The 24002-nt window shown below is 50.1% G+C and overlaps 1 protein-coding gene across 4 annotated transcripts; it reads right to left on the reverse strand.

Moving 5' to 3' along the window:
* Positions 1 to 1564: 1564 nt before the first annotated feature.
* NKX2-2 (NK2 homeobox 2) lies at positions 1565 to 19144 on the reverse strand. Of its 4 annotated transcripts, none has more exons than XM_030554321.1 (3): positions 10349 to 11113; positions 8861 to 9169; positions 1565 to 2281 (listed from the first exon to the last, which is right to left on the reverse strand). In XM_030554321.1, the coding sequence occupies exons 1-3, from the start codon at positions 10605 to 10607 to the stop codon at positions 2166 to 2168; spliced, it is 684 nt and encodes a 227-aa protein (XP_030410181.1). In that variant the 5' UTR covers positions 10608 to 11113; the 3' UTR covers positions 1565 to 2165. The 4 variants fall into 4 exon arrangements, with proteins under 4 accessions (XP_030410181.1, XP_030410178.1, XP_030410177.1 ...); XM_030554318.1 differs by lacking the exon at positions 1565 to 2281 and adding an exon at positions 19067 to 19144 and having other exon boundaries at positions 7949 to 9169; positions 10349 to 11024; XM_030554317.1 differs by lacking the exon at positions 1565 to 2281 and adding an exon at positions 11913 to 11970 and having other exon boundaries at positions 7949 to 9169; positions 10349 to 11024.
* Between the last annotated feature and the right edge of the window lie 4858 nt (positions 19145 to 24002).

Here is a 24002-nt window from a genome sequence, read left to right on the forward strand (position 1 = left end):
GGGGGAAAGCAAGTGCCCTCATCCTCATTTTACAGAAGGGAAACTGAGGCAGGGAGCAATTCTGTGATTACCCATGATCAGCCAGAAAGTCTGTGGCAGAGCCAAAAGTCAGCCCAAGTCAATGGCCTGACCATCCTTCCTCACTTTCTCTGCAGCAATACTGGAGTAGCTGGGCCCAGAAGAAAAACCCAATGTAGCTATATCTGAGTAGGCACAAAAAGATTTGGCAGTGGGCCACTTGGTTCTCAGTCCAGCCGCATCCTGGATCCACTGTAAATTTAGGGCTTGATTCCCTATGGTGCTGCCCTCTGTGTGAGCAATTTCACCAGTGCACAAGGGGGTATGAAAGCTTGCCAGCCCCACGTGGTAACATCTCACACTTGCTTTGCACTGGTGTATCCGGCTGCGCAAGGTGTAGGGCTGCCGAGACTCAGGCCTACGTTGAGTACAATGGGTGCAGGGCTGGGCCATATATACTGACAGCTCTCGTGGAATTACTCACTGGTGGGGCTTGTAGTTAGGTCAACAGCTTCGCAGTTTGGCTACCGTGTGTCATGGAGTGTGGAGGAGTCCAGGCCCTGCACCCCCGACTTCCTGCGATCCACCGGGACTCTCAGCCAGCCAGTAAAAACAGAAGGTTTATTAGATGACAGGAACACAGTCCCAAGCAGGGCTTGTAGGTACAACCAGGACCCCCCAGCCAGGTCCCTCTGGGGGGGCAACGATCTTAGACCCCAGACTTGGGGTTCCCTGCCTCTTCCCAGCCAGCCCAGAACTGAAACTAAAAACTCCTCCAGCAGGCTCGCTCTCCCTCCTTCTCTCCCCCCTCCCTTTGTCCAGTTTCCAGGGCAAAAGTGTTGACTCCACCCACCCCTGTTCCTGGCTCAGGTTACAGGCTCAGGTACCGTCCCTCCCCTAAAGTCATCCCCTGCTCTCCCATCCCCCATGCAGACAGCCCCAGTAAAACTAACCGACATTCCCAGGTCAATCCACCCCGCTCCCTACTGCGTCTGTATTCCCACTAAGGTTTACGGGCGCTCCTCTCTCCACTAAAGTCTATGGTAGCTGTGGAAGTAGGTTGTTTTCCAGCTCTAGCACTGCCAACCTGCATGCCTTGGGCAAGGCCTTTCACCTCACCTCTAGAAAACGGGGCTCACGGCAGGTACAAAAGCGCGGCGTGAGGAGCAGCCCTGCACAAGCTCAAAGCCCTTAATGAACTAATTCATCTGGCTAGATTTGGCAGCAGAGCCAGAGGAAGGGAAAGCTGCCTGAGCCCAGCTTTAAGCCCCTCTGCTTTACCATCTACTGGCAACCCCCCAACCCCCCGTCTTTCTTCCCTGCTCCTGCCCTGCCCTCTACATTAACTGGGGACAGGAGTAGCTCACCTGGCTAGGCCAGCAGCTGGAAAGGCTCTTTGCTGCTGTGGCTCTCAGCTGAGCTGGGAGAGCCTGTGCAGACCACAGCCATGGAGCAGCACAGAGCAGCTGGGAGGGTGGTATTTGAAAAGGGGTGTGGCGGGGGGAGAAAATACCAGACACAGCGGCAGTTTTGCTAGGGCCTGGAGTCTGAGGACACGAGGGAACAGCCATGTGCCCAGCCATCGCAAGGGGAGCCCTGTACCATACCTGGAAAGTCCTGGGGAAATCCACACTAGTGGGGGGGGGGGGGGAGAAAGACCTGCTGCTCATGCCTTATCCAATTGCGCCACCCCGCGGCCAGTCGCGGCATCGCCTCCCCACCCTCCAATTCTCGATTTTCGCACACAGCGCTAACACGGGAGGCTCTCGTCCGAGTTTGGAGTCAAATCCGGCCTTCTCCATAACCGGGGGCGGGGGGAAGGGACAAACAAGCCCCCTGGCTCGGAGATCGTCGCAATGAATGGGCTGTTTCGGTGGGACAGGCTCTCGGAGACAGAGCAAATCATCAGTCAACCCAGTGTGGTTTGTGTGTGTGTGTGTGTGTGTGTGTTAATCGATTTTAAATCAAATGTCCTCACCGTTTGCTTTGTGCTAGAAGTTGAAACTCAAGTGATGCGTCACCTAATGAATGGGAACTTGAACTTTTTTTTTTCCAAACACAAAAATGAGTTGTCCTAGCGCTGGCTTCCTTAGAAGGAAGAATTCATATCTTGCTTTATAGCTTCCAGCTGCAATGTTACCAGTCGATTACTGCTTCCCTTTTGGAGGCTGGTGACTAAAGATGACTTCATAATAGTAGATCAGGGAACCGGTTGTCTTCCACCCATTTTGTGTTGTGTTTGGAGTTGGACACAAGGGACAATCTGTAAGTAAAACAGAGGCTGGCCATTTTCCAGGGCCACCCAGAGGATACAGGGGGCCTGGGGCAAAGCAATTTTGGGGGCCCTTCCATAAAAACAAAGTTGCAATGCTATAGAATACGGTATTCTCATAGGGGCCCCTGCAGGGCCTGGGGCAAATTGCCCCCACTTTCTTCCCCCCCCAGCAACCCTGCCATTTTCTAGTAGCCGCATGAGCTCTGATCTCAAAGCGAGAGGGGTTTATGATGGCAAACAAAACCCAACCCCGTGGGATCACTCTTGGCTTTCAGGGCCCCGAATGTGGTTTCAAGTTAAAGAATCCTCTCCTGGGCATCCGCTCTGTTCTTTGCTGACCTCAGCAATCTTTGCTTGCCTCAGTTTCACCCTGTGTCTTCTTTCCCTACACCACAGCCTATCTGTTTGTGGGCTGGAGCTCCTCCTAGCCCCTCTGTCCGCCCCGCATCCCCCAGCAGGTCAGCTGCAATTTTAAAGCGATCGTGTTTACATGCCCGTAGGTCTCTAAGTATATTGCACGATGAACTTTTCCACCAGTCACTTTCTTCTGGTGCCATTTAGTATCGATCAGAAACAAGCATATGGTTAAAGGCGTCTGATATTCGTCTGTGCTACGTGTGTGCGAGCCAGCCAGCCATATATGCAGACTAGAGGTATGTACACACACAACCACAAATGTGTGTGTTGTATGTACAGATATACACAGAGAGAGAGAATGGGAATGAGACAAAATACAAGATAACGAAATCTACCGAGGATTGTGTTTTTATATACACCTCTAATATTTATATATAAAATGAACACACAGTTGGCACACACACATTGCACATGGAGGAATATAGTCCGCTCTCCCATAGACACAGTGGCTGTGTGTCTGGTTTTAAAATCTAGCTGCTACGCAGCCAACAGAATCTGAAACTAGAGTCACACTTGAAAAACGGCAGGAGATCAGATTTTGTTTATAAACTCACACAGTTGGTCAGATTCTTCCATTAACAAGCTGCGGGGTTTTTTTTAAAAGAGGGGGAGGGAGTACAGCAAATGGAATAAACTGGAATCTTCCCTTGCTGGGAAGGGGGGTTGATTTCGGTTTTGAACACAGTTTAGAGAGGAACTGGCTTCAGACGATCAGGCTGATGCCTTTTAACTTCTCTCTCTCCATAATTTTTTTTTTTGGCTGTGAGATTTTTTTTAAGGTTGTTAAAATAGAACAAAACCGCCACCCACCTCTCGGAACTGGAGATGATGTTCAATGGGCAAGAAAACCATTTATCATCAGGACAGTTCAGAGCTGGGGAGGGGAGGGAACCCAGTGACAAGAAAGGAAGAACTTTGATGACCCCTTGTGGTTACCCAGTGCCATTACAATGCGATTCCGGGCTGGATGGTTCATTCCCCTCCTTCCCTAGGGGACCCCCCTCCCGATCGTTTGCGATGATGCTTCAGCAATAACAGTGCCTAAAAATCCAAGTCTTCAAGGGGCGGGGGGGGGAAGCAATAAAAACTGGATTGTTTCCTTTGCCAGATAGCAGCGGCCCGCGTGCGTGGCGGGGAGATCGCGGGGTTTATTTGCAGATGCTGGGATAAGGGGCGATGCTCCAGCGGCACGGGGAGCGGCACTCTTCTGAAGGCAGAAGTGCATATTTCCGGAAATAGCGCCCGCTACACTATCTAATACACACCGCCACTCCAGGAATGTGCCGGGGAGCGGCCGGTGGTAGAATGGGGGCCGTGCGTGTAAACACCCCCCCCCCACACACACACACAGTCACGGCCCCTTCATAACGACAGCTGAGAATTGGTCTTAGACTTGGTAAATATTGGCTTAGCTTTTCATTGCCCGGCCCTCTTGAAAAGGCCCGAACAACCCACGCCAGGTCCCGGCTAAGCCCAACAGTCAATAGGTAATGAGAGTCAGTTCTTCCCCTGGCTTAGAGGGGTTTCCACCTCATTACCAGGTTATCTGATTCTCCTGAATAGTTGCTCCATAGACGCGGGGGGAGGGACACTAAGAGACGAGCGAAAGGAGGGAAATTAACCCTCAAGCTCAGGCTTAGCGATCATTTCCGTCGATTGGGTTGTGGCTGGGGAACGCCATGACTCATCCCGCAGGATCGATCGCCCTTCCGTTCCTGCGGCGGACATGACTCTGCTTTTACAGATCACCCACCGGAGGTGTCATGTGCTCCCCCACCTCGCCTAGCAATGGAAGGGGAAAATATCTGTCTGGCCCGCAACAGGCGCCTTTGGAAGCGGCCCATTCACATTTCTTCGTGTTGATTTCTTTCCAGAGAGCTGCAGTTTATGCCACACAACCCCCCCCAAAACACCCCAACAACCTTCCATCGCGTAGGAAATCCACCCACTCCCCATTCCCAGCATCACGCAAACCAGCCTAGGAAGTGCAGAGATAAAGAGGCTGATCCGTGTATTAATTGAGTGTGTTAGCCGAAAATCCTTCATTTTATTTTATTTTTGTTGTGTTCTTTAAAAACAAACACACACAAAGTTAGCCCCTTCAGCTGTTTGCTCCCCTCCCGTTTGGGTTTAGCTCCTTGGACGCTTCATTATTTCTCTCCTATCTCAAGCTGCCGTGCGGCGCGATGGATGGGGAGGACATTGTTCGCGCGTGGTAAGATGCCGAGAAGTTCAGGTAAAGGACGGCCAGCAGGTCTGGCCCTGGTGGAGACTGTTAACCGCAAGCACCCCTCGCCCCAGCCAGAGAAAGGCCCGGGAGGGCGACTTCTCAAAATTGCCTGCCTGGAACAAGGCAGCACTATCTCAAGAAAGGGACAGTTCTCTGGAAGAGAACAAAAAATGGTCAGTCCGCAGCGTTCTCCGGTTGCGCAGTGCATAACATTACACCCCCTTGTGAATGAAACCTTGTTCTCCCTGCAGAGGAGAAAAAACCAGCTAAGCCACCCGAAGGCAGCGGAACTACAATTCCTGATCGGGGTGCATCGCCTGCCATTTGATTTCATTTTATGGGCGAGATTTGTTTAGGCCCCGTGCAGATGCAGGAATTTAATTTCCTGTGAAATGAGAGACAAACTTGTTAATGGGGCTGGAGAAAAGGAGGCCCTGTTATCCTTCAAAGAAGAGAGAGGGGGGTTCTCCCCCTCCCCTCCCTCTCTCTCCCCCAGAATAGATATAGCACGAATTTTTAATTCGTCCTCCTTTCACAGACAACAATGCAGGTTTTGAAAGCAGGACACAATTTGGGTTTTGTGAGGGTCAGCCCAGCTGGCCATATGGAATACAGCATGTACAACACGGGTGACAATGGCCCCGAGTGACAGCCAGAACAAAACCCAAGGATACTTCGCCCTGACTCGGGGATGCACTGCTCCTGATAAACGAATTGAATGGCACTAAAGAGAAGATCAGGGGGAGGGGGTTGGAAAGCCCCTGTCTCGCTCGCTCTTTCCCCCTACCCCGTCCCCCCTGTGTTATCTCTTTCTCTCTGACCTCCTTAATATGTACGCCTCTAACATCCTCCGCTGCCAGCCTCCCCCATTGTGCTGTTTTGTGGTGGCTACTGTATATTGTGCAAAGATAGACTGTGTAAAACTGCCCCGGCGGCGTGTGAAATATAAGGCCGGGGGGGGGGGGGGGGGGGGCTAGGGCCACACAACTGGCTTGATGGACTTAATAGGGTCCAAGCAGAGAGTGATTGTTTCCCTCCCAGCCGCTCTGCGCGGCTGGTGGAGTTAGAAGGTGGGGGGAGTGTCCATCTCTGTAATATGGGTTCCCTTATTCACACACCACCTAAATCTATTTACCCTTCACGGGGAGCTCGGCCCCGCCTGGCTCTAGGGATGGTTTAAAAAAATAAAAACCAGACGCCCTGTTTGCAACCCAAACACTGCCACTAAATGTGTTGAGATCTCTCGCAACGCGCTGGGTCCGTCCGGTCAGCTGAGACCGGGGGGAGCTTTGCGAGTAACTATCACCTTCAAGGCTAGGTCCTGCCCCGGCAGAGTCGGGCCTTGCTGTTTGCCGGCCAAGGGGCTGCTTTGCCCTCGGCTTTGGGGAAACTCGGACTCATTTCTTGGCTTTTGTGTGTGTGTGTGGGGGGGGGGGTGGAGTTGTGAGGAATAAGGTTCCACCTGAAGTAAAACCAAAAACACCCCCCTCCAGCTCTGTGAAGCGACTAAACCAGGGAAGAGTTTTAGCTGGTGCCCACTTTGCCCCTTAGTTTGTCAAACACTGTTGCAAGAAATTGCAGTCACGGCTGGGGCGCCAGTCCTAAAGCAGATCCGCGCATGGCTAGAAGGACCCCCCCTTGCCAGCGCTCTCCCCTCCGAGCTATGGCTCGCCGCCGATTTTGTTACAGATAATCATGTTTGCGCGAGATGTTGACGAGCAGATTTAATTCAATAAAAGCTGGGCTGGTAATTCAGTGGGGACGGTTCCGTTTGCTTCCCGTGTTCACAGCCCCTGCTGTCCCTGCTGTTGGGGAGCTTACAGCAAGAGAGAGACTTGCAGAAACGGGGCAGCATTCAAATCGGGAAGAGCTAAACCAGCCCGGCTGGAAAGCAGCTCCTCTCCCCAAGACAGAGCGGCCAGTTCATTTCGGGTCAGCTCCGAGCATATGCAAGTAGGTATGAGCCTAAACAACGCGTGTGCGTATGCAGGGGGGAGAGAGGACAGAGAGAGGCAAAAATTGTGCACCTATAAACACACACGCGCGCACAACACACACACTAGCTTTCTGTCTGGATCTGTGCGTCTTTTAAACGCATATTCTAACCTGATCATTTAAATTGTCAGAGGAAGTTTTGCTTTAAAACGCGGTTTAGACAAACTTCCCTGCAAAATCTAGAGAACTCCCCATACGTGTCGGCACCCCCACAAATTCCCCACACGTGTTATCACACGCAGAAGGTCTCTCCAGGGAGCCAGTCGCCAGGACAGAGATGACAAATTCCGTTTGGTTAAAACAGGTTTTAGGGCAAACTTTACAATCCAAATCCGACCGCGTTCAGGGAGATCCTCGTGTGCCCCAAAGCGCTATCTGTCCGCAGGAGCAGAAAGAGGGTATGAACTCATCCCCCAGCCTATACCCCCCCCCCCGCTTCTCTCCCACTGGTGGCTAAAGGAGGACTTCGAACTCACCCAGCTTAGAACAACCCCCGAGCACAGGCAAGCCATTGAGACTATACTGGACAAAAAAGGCTTCTCAGCTGAAGGGGCACTCTCACATTTAAGTGAGTGGTGGGGCTTATTTTTTCATTTCCACAAAGTCACTCCGGCGCCTTTGTCTCTCAAGGAGACACAATGAGGCAGAACGCAGAAGATTCCTGACTGTCTGCGGAAAGTTTGGGGAGGGTGAGTGAAAGTTCTCCCAAAAGTTCTAATCCGGGAGCTGTTGTCTGGGAATCTGCAGCAGGCCAAGCACGGATTTCCGAGTAAAGAGTCCGTCATTCCCCCTAAACCTACTGGCACCCAGAGAAGATCTCATTGATCATATCATCAGGCTAGGCAGGCTCCTCTCCCCCCCCCTCCAAAGACCCAGTCCGATCTATGTTGCTTTAAAGTGAGGGGGTTGCGGTGATCCCGCGTTAGCCACAAAGTCAAACAAAAACGGTCTTCGGTTGCTGGGTTGGTTTTTTTAAACAGAGCATTTTTATTAAAATTCCTATCAAAAAATCGAAAACCTCCCCGCAGCGCCCCCCCCCCGGGTTTATACACAAGGATTAGCTGGAGATGATCCCAACATTTCTTTTCCTTCTACATTTTGTTTGCTTGTTTAATATTTGGGGAAAGATTTGCACCCAACCAAAAGAATAAAATAAAATAAAATAAAATAAAATAAAATAAAATACACCGCCCTGAATGTTACGCATGGCAACAATAACCACAAATATTTACAAAAAAATAGATATCGCTAATAGTCGTCAGAATTTATACATGGCCATAAATAGGTAAAGTTTCATATAAAAAAGGGAAAGCAACTTCTCTATTTTAAAGCGTCCTCCGCTTGTTTTATATACGACTGACAACGGCTGTACAGCACACAACAGTACCTTACGCAATCACAAGAGCATACTGATGTAGTCTTATTCCTAGTGTTAATTTTATTTTTAGTTGTAGGTAGACAGGACCACTGCATGGCGCAAAAATTTCTGTAAACATGGCGCACAAAAAACACCCCCCCCCCCAAAAAAAAGAGAAACAAATTGAACCCCCCAAAAGGAGGAAAAATAGGAGAGGGGGAAAATGCATCATCATTAATAATAATAATAATTAATATTCATATCCCCCCCCCCCCGAGGTTTGATTTTGGAGCCGCAGTCTCTTTTCTCGGCAATGTTCACCAAGTCCATTGTTGGGCCTGCACCAAATGATGCGCTGTAGGGTACTGGGGGTTGCTGGCGGAGCTGTACGGGGCGTTATATTGCATATGCTGAAGCGATTGGGCGCTATAGGCGGAGAAGGGGATCCCAGCCTGGAAAGTGGCGGCGGCTAAGTCCTGAGCTTTCAGCGTGTGGCAGGGTTTGCCGTCCCTGACTAAGACGGGCACCGCTACCCGGCGTGGGGAGGGGAGAGGCGTCACTTCCATACCTTTCTCAGCCCGGGCCCGCTTCATCTTGTAGCGGTGGTTCTGGAACCAGATCTTCACTTGGGTGGGCGTGAGGCGGATGAGGCTGGCCAGGTGCTCCCGCTCGGGGGCCGACAGGTACCGCTGCTGTCGGAACCGCCTCTCCAGCTCGTAGGTCTGCGCCTTGGAGAAGAGCACCCTCCGCTTCCGCTTCTTGCCGGAGTCGCCGGCGCTGGACGGCTCCTTGTCGTTGTCCGGGGACTCGTCGGCCGAGGGGTCGGGGGATTTGCTGGAGGAGTCCTGCTGGGAGTTGCCGGAGGCCAGCCCGTGCACTGCAGAAAGGCCATCAAGAGCATAAGTCAGAGGGGCGCTGCCCTGGGGGGGGGGGGTCCCCGCCTGGGGGTACCTGCGGCTCTGCTCTCTACCCTCCCCTGCTCCAGCCGGGAAACACAGCGAAATCCCCCCTACCGTGGGGAGGCAATCTGCCGGGGGGCACCAGCTACTCCCAAAGCCCGCTTGGGCTGAGGGAGCGCGGCTTTCCCCTGAAAAAATGAACCCCGAGAGGAACAGGCAGTTACTTCCTACAATCCACCATAGCAGCAAAGGAAAAGTAAACTGCTACACACAACACACTATTCCCATGTATGTTCCCAGTGATATGGCCACCTGCGACACACGTGTGTATATGCACAGCTATCAACATACATTAATACAGGGAGATGTTGTTTTATATGATATAGATTGTGAATATAAATATATCTATGGATCTATGCACACATACACACTCACATTTATAATTACACACTTTTAGATACACGTAGACATTCATGTGCATGTCCACATATCTATTCATCCGTCGGTCTGTATACACTTTACAACAGAGCCACATCGATCCGGATCACATATTCCTCACCTAATGTTGCACCTCTTTTACATCTATTGGACTTTGGACCTCAAGCGATTTGCTCTGTGGGTGTGTGTGCGGGGAGCTGGGGTACGTGGATTGATTTTTAAAGGATAATTTAACAGTCCCTTCATTGATCACCACAGCCGCCCGGCCATTGAGACATTTCTGAACTGTCTACACCGAGGCGATCCAAGATTGCCACACAAGGCTCGCTCTGTTTGATTTAGCAAACTTGGTTCGTGCTCATTACTTTTGCTTTTCTTTCCCTAGGCTGGGTTGGCTTCTTTCTCTCCCATTCTAAAACAAAAACAAAAAAACCCTCATAAAAATAAAACCCACCCTTGAGGAAATAAGAGGCTCCCCAAACCTGATTTTGATACCAATCGAATCAAAACCAAACGAATCTCCCCCTGCGGCTAGTTTGAGTCCGGAGAGCAACAACCCAGTGTAAATGCCTCCGGTAATAGCTCTGAGGAAGACATAACAGACAGAGGGGTTGATTATGATTATTTTTTACGAAGACATGTTAGAGGCTGCGGCGCTGAAGGGATCAATCACAAGACAATGCAGGCGGCATGGAATCCGTGTAAGTTTCACTACTCACAGGAATACTGGATGCTTTCCGTGCTGGCCAGCCATCGCGTGTAGGGATTGTCACTGGTATCATAGAAAGGGTTTTTCAAAGGCAGAGTTTGAACCCCCTCCAGTGGGTTTTGCCCCAGAACTCCGGATTTCTTGGGTGGCTCCGACCCCTCATTCTCTTCATCCGCTCCTTCAACGAGGGATCCCTCTTCATCATTGGTGTCAGGGAGGTCTAGGATGTCCTTTACAGAAAACCCCGTCTTTGTGTTGGTCAAAGACATATTCTGACCAAATCTATGCAGGAAAGTTGAAGCACCAGTTTGTCAATCCGCTGTTGCACAAAACACACACACCCCACAAACCGCACACACCCCAGAAAGAGAGGAGAGTGTGTGTATGTGAGGGGGTGTGTGTAAAAATTTAAAAAATCACGAAGGCTGGTGTGGGGGGGAGCGAGGAAAAATCAGCTGCGATATCGATAGATATTTTACAGCCTTGCTCTGTTGCGGAGGGGGAAAAAATCACGGAGCACAAGTGGCAACTGGCTTCTGAAATAGTTTGTAACTCCAGGAAAAATGCCAAAGTGCGTTTTACTTCAGGGTTTCGTTTAAACACACGGATCTGCTGCCTGCTGCTTGGGAAAAACAAGCCATTGCTGGAGAGAGCAGTCCATATAAGGTCGGTCTCCACATATGAACCTGCAGAGAGGAGGGAAAAAAAATACATTAAAAAAGCCAAAGGTTGGCCACGTGTGGGCGGGTGCTAGGAGTCAAGTGGATGAAGACAGTGTTTGCCGATGCGAAATTGCGGGGTTTGGGGGAGATTGGAGTCTCCACCATTGGTTCTGTAGCACATGATGAGTACTATAACGTGTCAATTAATTACAAAGATAGGGAGGGCCTTTCCACGGGGTATTTACATACAAAGGAGCTCCAAGGAGCCTGATATTCCACACACTTGAAAGTACCTTTTAAACAAATTGCTTCGGAAAAAAAAATGGTTTGCATTCATTGTCACTCTCCACTGATGTAAACCGCTTTGCAGCAGGCTGGAAAATCGACTATTTGCAGCGAGCGACGTTAAAAGGAAATCTATTCAAATTATTGGTTGTTACCTAAACAAGATGGCAAGAGACCAACTTATGCAAACCTCCTAGGTCAATATTTTGGTTGAGGCTTAAGGCTGAGTACTATAAATTAAACAGCAAGTAATTGATTCTAGTTTGCTCCGAAATCAACCGAACTGGCAATAAATGTAATCAGTCGGTACCCAGACAGGCGCGGACGATTTCGGAGTGTTGTTTGCAGAGAACTAATTTATTTTTTTTCTCTCTCTCTCTTCTCCCCAGAAAGATCACTTGCTAATTTGGACGGATGTGCAGCGTTTAGAAGTGGGACTTAGAAAGGGAATGCAGCCAGATGTTTAATTTCGGGGTGGAATTTGGAGGGTTGTTTTTAATAAGGCATTTAACAAGTGGATCTCTCTCCTAGCCATTTGCAGACACATATATTAGAGAGGCGTATGAATAGCGGCCTCCGCGTTTTGAAAACCCACCTTTAAAAATAGCAACGTTAAATAACACCCACCTATCCCTCCATCTATAATACTTTCTCATTGCCGCTTTCATATTTCACTCCTCCCCACGCCTGAAATGCCCCCGGGCGCCCCGATTCCACGCGGGACATAGGAAACTGAGCTAAAAGAATATGTGTTAGCCAATTCTCCATAGGCGCATTCCCCATCTCTCCAGTACACAGGCTGTGCGTCACTTTTCCGCTCGCTTCGCTCCGCGCTAGCGCAGACTTGGTTCAGTTGGGAGGGGTTAATGGTCCGGAGCCCTGCCTTGGGTCTGTGCTGAGGGTCCTGTTCTCTTTTTGACCTACTAAGTGAACTATCTCAGTGCGCCTCCCCCGACCCGCTTCCTACAGCTCTCTGGAACAGACACTGCGCCCTATTGTTTCGTTCTTGTGATATTTGCGTGGGTTTTCGTGTGTGTTACATTTTTGGACGAGCCAACTTGATGCCCCGATCCTGGAGGAGTTCTGCCCTTTAAAGGATCTCTGTGGGGTTTTTTTTGTGGGGGGGATTGAAAATTGGAAGTTAAATGCGAGATTTGCATTCCCCCCCCCGTGGATTTCCTCCCTCCTCCCCACCCTTTTGGGGATGAGCAGAGGATAGAAGTTGCCTTGACTTTCCCTCCCAGGAACTGGGCATGTTTCAATGAGGTGCTGGGGGAGAGACCGCAGAGCGAGTTATTATTGTTGATCAGTTTGTTTTGCTGTCCCTCACCCTGCCTCCCATCTAGTATGTGATGTGGGTGACAATGCCTCAGGGTTTTAGCAAGGCCCTGGGCGCATCATGGGTGGTCGGACCCGGGCAAACACAAATACAAACCGATTGCTAAGCTGCGGACAATGGGCGAAATGTAGACAAATGTCCGGCTTCTGTTGGAAGCTTTTGTCCGGGCTCAGTTTTTGCATTTATTTCAGGGGCGAAATAATACATGATTGACGCCCTCTTTCAATGGGTTCTAACTGTTTGGAATAAATCTGAGGTTGTTGCTAGTTGTCATGGCATTCAACTGCTTTCAATGGACTATCTCTTCATTCATTTCTGAATCCGTCCACAATATTAAGGAAACTCCTTCATGTTGATGCTCACTGACTTTTCTTTCCTTTGCAATGGAGGCGGTTTGCCCCCCCTTTTAATTTTGAAAAAAAAATTGAATCCAGGACTACCCCTGTATTTATTGCTTGGTCACTTTCCTTAGCCATCTAGGAAGCGCAGTAAAACAAACAAAGTGAGAGGATTGCGTGTGTGTGTGTGTGAAAATCGTATCGTTCATAACACCAATAATAACAGCACTGTGGATCCAACAGCTACGACTCAATAAAAGAAACCACCTCAGATAATAACCCACCCGTGCAAGAATTCAACAATCACGACAGCGCAGGACTTGTAGGGGTCTCTCTCTGGCAAAGAAAACAAAACCGCAGGTGGACGATGAATTACCAGCACAATATTTGTAGTGTAGCAGAGCGCTGCAAAGTTTTCTGGGGGCGGGGGGGTGGAGGCAGATACATGCATTGTAGAGAATTTCCTCTGGGGAAGACTGAACAATTGAAAGTGGGCACACTAACCACAGATTTCTAATAGGGAAGTCAGGAGTAAATAGGACCTGTGAGATTTGATCGATATGAAACCAGCGAAACAACACACACACGCTCACTCACTCACTCTGGGATGAACTTGTTGTCTCGGTTCCCGCAGATCACCTGATAGGTAAATATTTTCCAAAGGGAAAACCAGGGTTCCTGGGCCATTAATCACGCTGCAGTTAGCCAAGCACACACCGGCTGAACAGCACATTTGGACTGTGACCAGCTAGTCTCCTTTGTACACAAAGACCTGCCATAAGTCAAGATTTTGTCCCTCACCCCCACCTCCATCTTGAACGCTTGGTCCAGCTTAGAAACACGGCTCTGGACAAGTTCCCACAACTATAGTGGAATCACGTGAGTAAAAAAAAAAATCAAGCCCAGTTTCCCGATTGTTTAACAAGGTCAGTTTCATGCTCCAAGGGGGCTGGAATGAGTTTGTGTTAATCCGCGTTCTCTGCCCGTCTTCCCCTCGCTCTCTCTTCGGGGTGTACATTTTGCTCCTTTTAAGCTCACGTGTGACCGCGTCCAAACCTAATTATGTGGAGCAGTCATTTGCCAAGACCAGCTCAACTTCAGAGAACCCTCTTTTTTGAGACATTGAAGCAAGCTCCCCCGAGAGAGAAGCCCCTTATTTCAGAGAACAGAACAGGCTTTAGTGAGGGTACAAAGGGGAATCGCTTGTCCCCCATGGCCAGAAGAGCCCCTGGCCGACACAACAGGTGTGAGGTCCTTCGGAGTAAGGTTTCCAGGCGGGCCTGCTGCAGATGATGACGTGACTAGGTGATGAAATGGATCCACGCAGCAAGGTGGTGGATTCTCTGTAAAGAGAACTATCGCCTAGATCAACCTAGCAGCTCCACGGAAGGGATATTTAAAGACAGCCTTTCCCAGCTCTGGTTTAATAACTGTGTGGACGCTTGATCCGCATTGCATCTGCTTCTAAACTTTCTCGGTTTGCTTTCGCTTCCCTTGTCAGATGTTTGTAAATAGCCCCCCGCCCTGAATTTCTTACTCTTTGTTCCCTTTAAGCGAGACCCTTCCTTTGCCCTCTTCCCCATTATACTGTGTCCTGATCCTACTCCGATTCTAGGTGAGAGGGACAGGCAGTGTGAAAGGCCAGGGTGCAGAGGGAGGACATGATGGACGTAGGGAGACGTGCGAGATAAGTCCCCTAACTTCCCCCAGTTGAGCGTTTCGCCTAAGCAGGAATTGTGTTTCTAAATAGCGGTTGGCTCATTTCTGGGATTTTTAATAATCAGATTTAGCACTGACACTGGCGCGATAGAGGCATTTCAGGACGATCACATCAATATTTAGACTCTTCAAGACCTCCGTGTCCGTGTCCTGTTGGCACTGGTAGCATGGGTAACTAGGGGAGGCCACTTACAATATTATCTCTACTTATTCAGAGTAAATATATCAACAAATCCTAACAAAAATAAATAAATAAAATCCCGGGATATACACACACACCCTCGCAAAGCGTCAGTCAAAGTGCCTTGCAGCAAAGCCTTCGGCTAACCCTGAAAATCCGAGCCGAGCGCTGACCCTGCTGTTTAAAAATGCTGGAATGCTCCTTCAGCCAGACCCTGCTGAATGTAAGCCCCGGAATTACAGGGTGGAGGGGTTATTTGAACAACCGAGCAAGAGGCTGAAGAGGAGAGGTGCGTGTGCACAGGATGAGTGGCGGCACTTCAGCACAAGTGCCCTCTAGGAGTGGAGAAGTGTTTACCTGTTTACTTTTACAGGTAGCTCAAACACGAGGCATCTTGTCTTTTTCACTCGCTTCTGGAATGCGGGCCCCTTAAACCCCCTCCCAGAAGGCAGCATCAATAGCATTAGCGTCAGCCGGGGAGGGCAGGAGGGGCGAAGAGCCACCGCTCTCCATTAAACGCCGCCGCGCTCCCAAAACACAGGCATGGCCGGCGAAGGGAGCGCGGCTAGAGTTAGCCTCTGCTCTGGGGCCCTGCGCCATGGGGAGACAGGTGCCATTTCCAGGCTGAATTTCTGGAACAGGGCACGTGTGAACGGCGAGCCAGGACCATGGCAAGGGCTGCGTGGTAAAACGTGTTTCCCCATCTGTCAGACCGCTCAGCCTGTTCAATATCTGCTCCCCCACTAGCCCAGGACAAGGCAGCCAACCCTGGGTCTATTATCTAGAGCCAGCAACAGAGGTGGCTTGGATTAAAGTGTGTAGAGACCTTTATACTGTAGCAGGCAAGGAACGAGCCAGTGAAAACAACTCCTTGGCCTTGGTATTACAGCGCCGAATGAAACGACACGCATTAGTTTGGCTAGTGGTCAGAAAGGTTTCCCCATCATTAAAACGTACAAGGTCTTTCCATTTATTTTAAGCGCCTAATTTGTTTGACTTCATTTTCTCCTCGTGAAAGAAAAGGTGTTTAACAGAAGTCCCTTTTTTCTCCCCGTACAGTATGTGGGGCTGACCTCTAACCCATCGCAACATCCCATCTCAGATAACAGCCTTCAAGTGGATTAGTTTATTGTTTGATTAGAGCAAAGGTGCAAGAAATTCTTTTCATTCACTCCAGACAAACAAAACATATTGCACCTTAACGCTCTGGTGAGGATTAGTGAAGCTGACACAAAGCCTTTGTTCGGGGAGAAGGTTTATTTTATCTTTGGTTTGATACTCTTAGATAGAAGACACTTGAATTCAATGGGGAAGGGAAAACATAGTCCCGTCTACTTCTGATAATTGTTATGAAGAGATTCACCTTCGAAACGTGCCAGGAAACAATACAGGCTTTGTTTTATAATGTTGCAGGGGGAAAAGGAGAGATGCATCCCTAAGAGGTGTCATCTTTTGTTGCTGATTAAAAAAAAATGTTACATACAAGAGCTCTTCCCTTGAATAGACAACTTAAAACCGCAGGGCTTCGGAGCCAGAATGTTATAGCCGTATTATAACATCCACCTATGCACAAAACCCACATCGAGATGGGCGCGTTATTTGACTTGACACCCGTATTTCTGGTTATGTTTTGCAAAGCACTTTGCAAGGTCTGGGGCTCTCAAGAGAGCGAACAATAACAGCCCCTAAAACTCACGTCTAAGCAACAAGGAAGGCGGCCGAAATAAGGACCTGGCCATGTGAAATCCTTGCTTGGAGGTTTAACAACAATCAGCGTTTTCCTTCGCCTCTGAGACTGTGGAATAACAGAGCATCACAACCCCTTAAACTGGTTAAAAAAGGCTTCATTGACTATAACGAGGAAGGGTTAATGTTTCTGATGGGGAAATTTGATTTTCTTTTCATGGCTGGAGAAATGCGGCAGCAAAGACTTTACCCGTGTTTTAAGCATAGAAAAATACGCTCTGATCTACCACGGACTCGTATTAAGCCTGCTCTGCGAAGGAGTCAGAGAAATCTGCTCTCCAGGCTGTGAAAATGCAATCGGCCCTTGCCTTTCTCACAGAGAAACAATTAAATCGTGGTCAGGACATAGGAATCTAAATGAGCTTTTCCTGATTATGATTATTCTTTGTTTTTTCCCTCCCTCAAGCCCCAACTACGATAGCACATTCTCAATTCGCCATCAATCCCCCCCCCAGTGATGAAATTGGAATAGAAATTAGTTTTTTTCCCCCGTGGGCTAATCGGTCACATCGTGGGTTATGTCAGACCCGGGGGCACATGTTAGGACTTTGATAAATGCACTTTAATGAGATCTTTGAAATATTTTGCCAGTCCAAATCACAGAACACACAAACGCCTGGCAGGGTGTTCCCGGAACTCACGGAAGCGGGAAGCCGGGAGATTTGTGCTTCGCGTGGCTTGCGACGCTGGGAACCAGCTAGTTGCGGATTTTTTCTGTACAAGCTTTAAGTCTGGCCCGGGGCGTATCCTTTCCGTTCCAGTCTATTATAACTGTTTTATTTGTAAGCCAAATCTTTGGTCCCCCCAGGCAAAGCCTTCAGCTTTATTCGTTCGCATCTTTCTAATGATGAAACGTGTCCCAATGAGATTAAGCGTGGCCAGCCTGTCTCAGAAGTGCTCCTTCTTCCAAAGGGGCAAAAAACCCAACTCTGTTTGATAAGGGCAATTTGCATGCAGTAGAATTATAATTTCTTTATGAAATCCGGCGCTGAAAGCACTTGCTTATCTGAATTTACTTCGCGTATCTCTAGCCAGTAGGTAGGACTTATTTTTTTAAAAGCGAGTCATTGATAATGGGTTTAAAATATGTATATTTCAAGCTTAAAAGGATGGACTGATTTTGAAACTGAAATTGATTTGAGGCACAGTAAACGGAGCTCTTCGCTCCTGTTGAGTCTGGAAAGCAAAGAGGGGGGTGGATTTGCGATTTTTAAATCGATTCCTCACACCGATTGATTGGAAAACCCAGCTCCGAGGCAGAGCTGAGCTGCAGACCCGAACAACCAGCCACAACCACTCTGGTGCTCTGGGATACAAAGGCGAGGGTTAAACCTGGACCAACGCGTCTCGTAAGTGAGCAAGGCGAAATCCCAGACACCCCGCGCAGGAGGAAGGGCCAGTCCCGTGCAAATTGTTACTTTTGAACCATTCCTGATCCTCTGGCGGACTCTACTGACTCAAGCGAGAAATGTCCCAGCAGCCTCTTCCTCCGCGGCACAAGGAAGGGAGCTGTAACCTACCAGCTTCCCTTTCCTCCCCAGGAAACCCACAGTCACAGCCCAAGACCTTTCACAGAACAAACCCACCCAGCCGCCCTGTGGCACGGGCTTTGCTGCGCAAAGGAAAACAGAATAAGCGACTCCCCGCGCCCCCGTCAGCAACTAGGGCTGTGAAATTACCCACCCACCCCAGTGGAGGTGGGGGGATTCTCATCTCTCGAGTGTTTAGAGCAGGCAGGTAATAAATGACCTGAGGCGGTTCGGGGCTGGAGCAAAAGGAATCGCTAGCCGGAGCGCTTTGGCTCGCTACCTTCCCCTCATCCAGCGGGTCCCTCTTGCAGCCCCGGCACTGGTGCCCCAGGACAAACGCTTCTTGCGGGCAGCTGAAGCAAGACCTGAGCGCAGCCCGACGTTTCCTTCTCGCAGACGTTAAACTGACCCCCACACAGTGCACCCCCCCCGGGGCTGGGTAGCCTTCCCCACCCCCCATCCCCGGCCACGCCACCTCCGCCCCCCTCTTCCGAGGAATTCACAAGCAGCTGCTCACCTTTGCACTGCGCAAGCCCAGGTAAAACTTTAACCGGCTCTGTGCGTGGGAAGGGGGCGGTGGGAAAGCGGCTGGGCTCGGGTGCAAACCGCTAGTGCGCCATCCTCTGCTCCCAGCAGCAGAACCCCCCTTCCCCACCTGCTGCATCCGGGCCAGGAGAGATCAGCGTCCGTTTGTACAAGATCTGGGGAAAGGGAGGAAACTCCCCCCCCCAACCTCTTGGGAAGCCAGATAGCACCTTGCACCTCGGTGATCCAGCTTGGGGGACCCGTGGCGAGTTCCCCCCACACACACCTCGTTTGGAGGACCCAGTGCCCCTGGAACAGCGATGTCTGTCCGACCAGCTCCCCATCCACCTGTCCGTCCCTCCCGCCCGCCGTCCATCCATCTCGCCAGACAGCCACGTAGTCACCTCTCCCCGCAGCCAGCCACCTCCGCTGTCCGTGTAGACGCATCTGTTCCTCCCAATTCGCTCTGCCTTTCACTGAACGACCCCCACCATTTTCTGTACTTTGAGGCGCTGCCTAGACCCTCCCTAAAGTTACATCCAGCAGCCGGCACCCCCTTGCAGGTAACCCGGCTCCCTCGCCCGCCCCAGGGCCAGGGGGAAGCGCACAGCGGCTCACCTGGAGCGAGCCGGGAGCGGCTCTGCGGTGGGCGAGGCGCTGGCGAGCTCCGAAGGCGCCTGTCTGCTGCGCCGGGGCCTGCGGGGGCCGCTTTATATAGCCACGCGCGACGCCCCGGCTCCAATGCCCCTCACATTGTCTCTGGCGGCGCTTCGCAGGGCCGGCCCCGTGGCCGCTCGCCCGGCGCTCCCCCTCTGCGCCTTGCCCCGCGCTGTTTGTTTTCCTCCGCGGCGCGTGACGCGCGAGGCGAAATATTGGCCATATGGCCGGCGGTCATAAATTGGGGAGAAGCGCAAACACGCTGGTTCCTGGAAGGCCCGGCTGCTCCCAGCCGGCGGAATCGTGCCCGGCCTCCCAGGCAGGCCCCTTAGCACCCGGATCCCCGCAGAGCCGGCCTCCCCCGGCCCCACTCCCCACCGTGCATGTGGCACCCAAGCCGGGTGCGGTGCAATGTCCAACTCTCCCCCACCGCCCTCCCTCCAGCCCTCCATAAATCGCTCTGTAGCTAAGACGCCGTAAAAACCAAAGAGCCAGATGTGGCACGTTATTTATGTGTGAAAGCCCGTTTACATTAGATAGGCTGATCCAAGCTTTGATAGCACCGGGCTTGCGAGAGATTAGAGCTGGCTTTTCCACCGGCGGCCCCAGCTGCAGCTCGCTGTTATTTTTTTTTGGGGGGGGGGAGGTGGGTGAGAGGTCGTGGCTGAGTTTCCCTGGAGCCCAGGAATGAAAAGTGACCCTCACTTGCAATAGCCGCGTGCAAAAGGTAGAAGATGAAGTGGGTGTGGGTGCCACTCCTACCCCACCCCCTTCAGTAAATAATTTTGCTCCTTCTTTTTGCACTTCAAGGGGCTAGATCCAAAAACCAACTGCCCCCACGCATTTATCCTGCCACCCTTCCTCACCCTGAGTAGCATCCTACTCCGGGAGTAGCCCCCTCCCTCTGAAATCAGTGGGACTACTCAAAGAGTAAAAACAAGGAGGAATCTTTGTGGCACCTTAGATACTAACACATTTATTTGGGCACAAGCTTTCGTGGGCTAAACCCCACTTACGGTGTCGTCAACAAGAGCAAGTGTGACAGAATCAAGCCCAGGAGGGGTTTTTTTTTTGTTTTGTTTTTTAAATCCAAGAGTCTAAAACTACAATTTACCCTTCGCTCTGGCCACACTCCGTAAACTTAATGAGCCAGATTATGATCCCCAGGAGTGAGCAGTCACTCACCTGAGACCGCTCACTCGTGGGACTATGGCCTTCCTCTGTCCCACATCGAATTTGGCTGTGACTTTATTGAAACCAAATTCCCTCCCCTCCCTTCATTTTTTAAAACTCCAGCCAGATCCTTGCCTTCTCTTGGAAAAGCTCCAACCTTTAGGACAGGGGTCCTCAACCTGTTTCTCTCTGAAATCCCTTCCAGCATACTATAAAAACTCCACAACCTGTGTGTGCCACAATAACTGGTTTTCTACGTATAAAAGCCAGGGCATTAGTGGGGTAGCAACCAGGGCAACTGCCTAGGGCCCCATGCCCACGAAGCTGCATTGCTCAGGCTTTGGTTTCAGCACCAGGTGATGTAGCTCAGGGCCCTGGGTGTCAGCCCCAGGGGGTGGGACTTCAGCTTTCTAACCTGGCCCTGGCAAGTCTAACACTGGCCCTGCTTGGCAGCCGTCCTGAAACCTGCTCATGGCCCCCCAAGGGGCCCCAGACCCCTGGTTGAAAACCACTGTTCTAGGATACGTGTTCCTTAGCTAAACATGCTTCCTTTAAGGTTACCCAAACACTTCCCAGTATAAGACCCTGTTGTTAATTACTTTTAACTTTGTCAAACTTCAACTATTTGGGTGGCAGTTTTCCATGCCCGGTGTCTGCCTCAGTCTGAATCCTTTAAGGGGGAAAGTTTCAGCGAAAATGGTCCAGCCATTTCCGAGAAAAAGAGTAGTGAAGAATGCCTTGTTTTGCCCCTGTTCAAAGAATTCTTCCAGCTGTTTCGCTGAGAAGCTCTTGGGCCCCCATGCTTTGGAGCAGGGATTTAGCATTTGGGAGGAGGGGTGCCGGGGTGTAAGAGATGTGTCTTGTGCCTTCCCTATGAAGAACAGCCCACATTTGGAAAAATCTCAGTTTGCACGTGCTCAGTAGAGATGGGTTAGAATTTGGGAGCTAAATTCTTTGAAGATTCTGTCTGCAATGAGCATGCTCCAGCCGAGAGCTGCAGAGACTGAGCAGCATTTTCTCTGATGAACACAGGAAGGGAGAGCAGGGAGACAGTCCAGCCTATGCTTTAGTGTGCTTCCTGTTGGTGGCCAGGCAGCATGCAGGAGGAGGCAGAAGGGTCCAGACCCAGACTGGAAGGGTGTGGGAGGGCATCAGAGAGTTGAGTTGGACAAAGATCTGGGGGGAAGCCTGGGCCTGCAAGCTGGGAGTGGGGATGAAGACTGGGACTGGTTGATCAGGGAGACTAGCAGAAGGAGCTAGGGTGGTGGCAGGAACTGGACTGGGACAGGCTGGTGGAAACAGAGGCAGAAGGGTCTGTGCTCCCAAGAGCCCACTTCCCTGTTGAAAACTGGGAACAGATTTCTAAGACTCATCATGTGCTGTCAGCAAATATCTTTGAAACCCACCACCAAAGCGTGTCTCATCCTCCTCTAGTGCTTGCCCACATATAAGATGACAACCTACTTCTGCTACCTGTGTTAATTGGAGCGGCAGAAGTTGGTCCTGTGGATCGAACGGTTCCAACAGTGCTGCTGAGCCATCTGGGTGCCTATGTGATTCCACATGATAGACTTTCTGGTTTTTCAGACTGTATCATGTATATGCATGGGGGGTGGGTGCAAATGAAAGTTGCACAGCAGTCTGAATTCTGGCATTTCCTAAAGCTGATTTTGCACCCTTACTGTTCTTATAACATCGTTTTTGGAGTCAATCAATATCTGACAAACTAGAATGAAAAAGGGCTTCTATTTCCCAGTGGAAACAATAGCAAAAGAGATTTTTGAAAGACCCAGAAAGAAAACAACCCCCGTATTCATTTAATAAATGCACTTAGGTAACATCTACAAGTGGGAAGAAGATGTGTTTGGAGCTGGAAAAGCAGACAATTCAACGGGCGCAAAACAAAACAAAACAAAAAGCTGCTGTAAAAAACACCTTTTAACCTTAGGTTCTGAATACAAACAACACCTTTCCAACCTCCTTGCTCTTCACAATGCACTAAGAAACCTTTAATTACTTCCATAAAATCTCATACAATAGCAAGCCCAGCAGTGGTTGTTGACCTTGAAATGGTTACTACTGTACTTCACACTTCCTCTCGGAAATTAAGTCTTTATCTGCTGTCAAAAATGGGTTACCCGGAGGCTTTATTGAAGGACGTATTTCACAGGTGGACATAGACTTTTTGTTGTTTGTTTGTGTGATCCACATGGAGATGTTGCTTCATGTCAGAAAGGGCCAGATTCAGATACTATTACTCCGGCTGAGTAGCAGCTTACTCCATAAGTAGCTCCATTAACTTCAACGGGCGTACTCAGCAGAGGCTGTATACCAGGCGTGTAATATGTTGTTGCAGCACACAATTTCAGAGAAGGTGTGGACAAATGGGAGAGAATCCAGAGGAGAACATCCACAGTGATCAAGGATTTAGAAAACCCGACCTATGAGGAAAGGTTAAACAAAGTGGCCATGTCTGATCTGGGGAACAGAAGGCTGTGGGAAGTCCTTATAACAGCCCTTGTATATGGTAAGGCCTGTTTTACAAAGGACTGTGATCAATTGTTCTCTAAGTCCACTGAAGGTAAGACAAGAAGCAATGGGCTTAATCTGCAGCGAGGGGGATTTAGGTTAGATATGAGGAAAAACTTTCCAAGGGAGGTTGTGGAATCCCCCTCCGAGGAGGTTTTTAAGAACAGGTTGAACCTGATGCAGGGAGCTGGACTTGATGACCTCTCAAGGTCCCTTCTGGCTAGGCCTGATGCAGTTAGGCCTGTGGAAGGGGGTGGAGTCAATGCTTCTCCCACTTCCTGTCCCCTCCTGACAACCGACATGAGTGGGGGATGTAGCAACTCTGTGGTGCCTTCTTCTCCCTTAGGCTCCGGAAGCATTGGAATGGCAAATGGACCCCAGGGAGCATCAAGTGGGAATAAGCCGAGTGAATAAGGTTGGCAAAATCTGGCCCTAAAATATTAGTAACATGAATAAGGATATGGGACTACTAGTAGAGGGAGGTGTTACTCTGGCTGTGAGTGTGTGTGTGTGTGTGGGGGGGTATGTCCACACCTGCCCAATGAGTTGGAAGACCAGTAGAGTAAGAAGGAATAAAGATGAAGATCCCAACTTTCCATGAAGAGGGTCAGACTCCCCATAGGTCCTTCTCTCATTTCAGCTCTGACCACCTCTTACTTGACGTCTCTCCTAGAGCTGCTCACTTGGTCCTTGTTGGCTTTACAGAAGATACAAAATAACTCATACTTCTGAGTTTCGTTAGATGTTAAGCCTGGAGGGAGTTGTCCAGTTATTATTTGTGCTGTCTCATCTCTGTCAGATATGGTCCCTCTCACCACAGTATGTGGGCATCTCACTAAGTGTTACCCATGTGAGGTGGGGCTATGCCTTGATGCCCATTTTACAGATGGGAAACTGAAATATGGAGATTAAGGGCTAGATTTTCAAAGGCACCCATGTACTTCTGAAAATCCCTCTAGGCACCTACCTGTATCTTTAGCT

Source organism: Gopherus evgoodei, chromosome 3 (assembly GCF_007399415.2).
Source record: "Gopherus evgoodei ecotype Sinaloan lineage chromosome 3, rGopEvg1_v1.p, whole genome shotgun sequence".
Lineage (NCBI taxonomy): Eukaryota > Metazoa > Chordata > Testudines > Testudinidae > Gopherus > Gopherus evgoodei.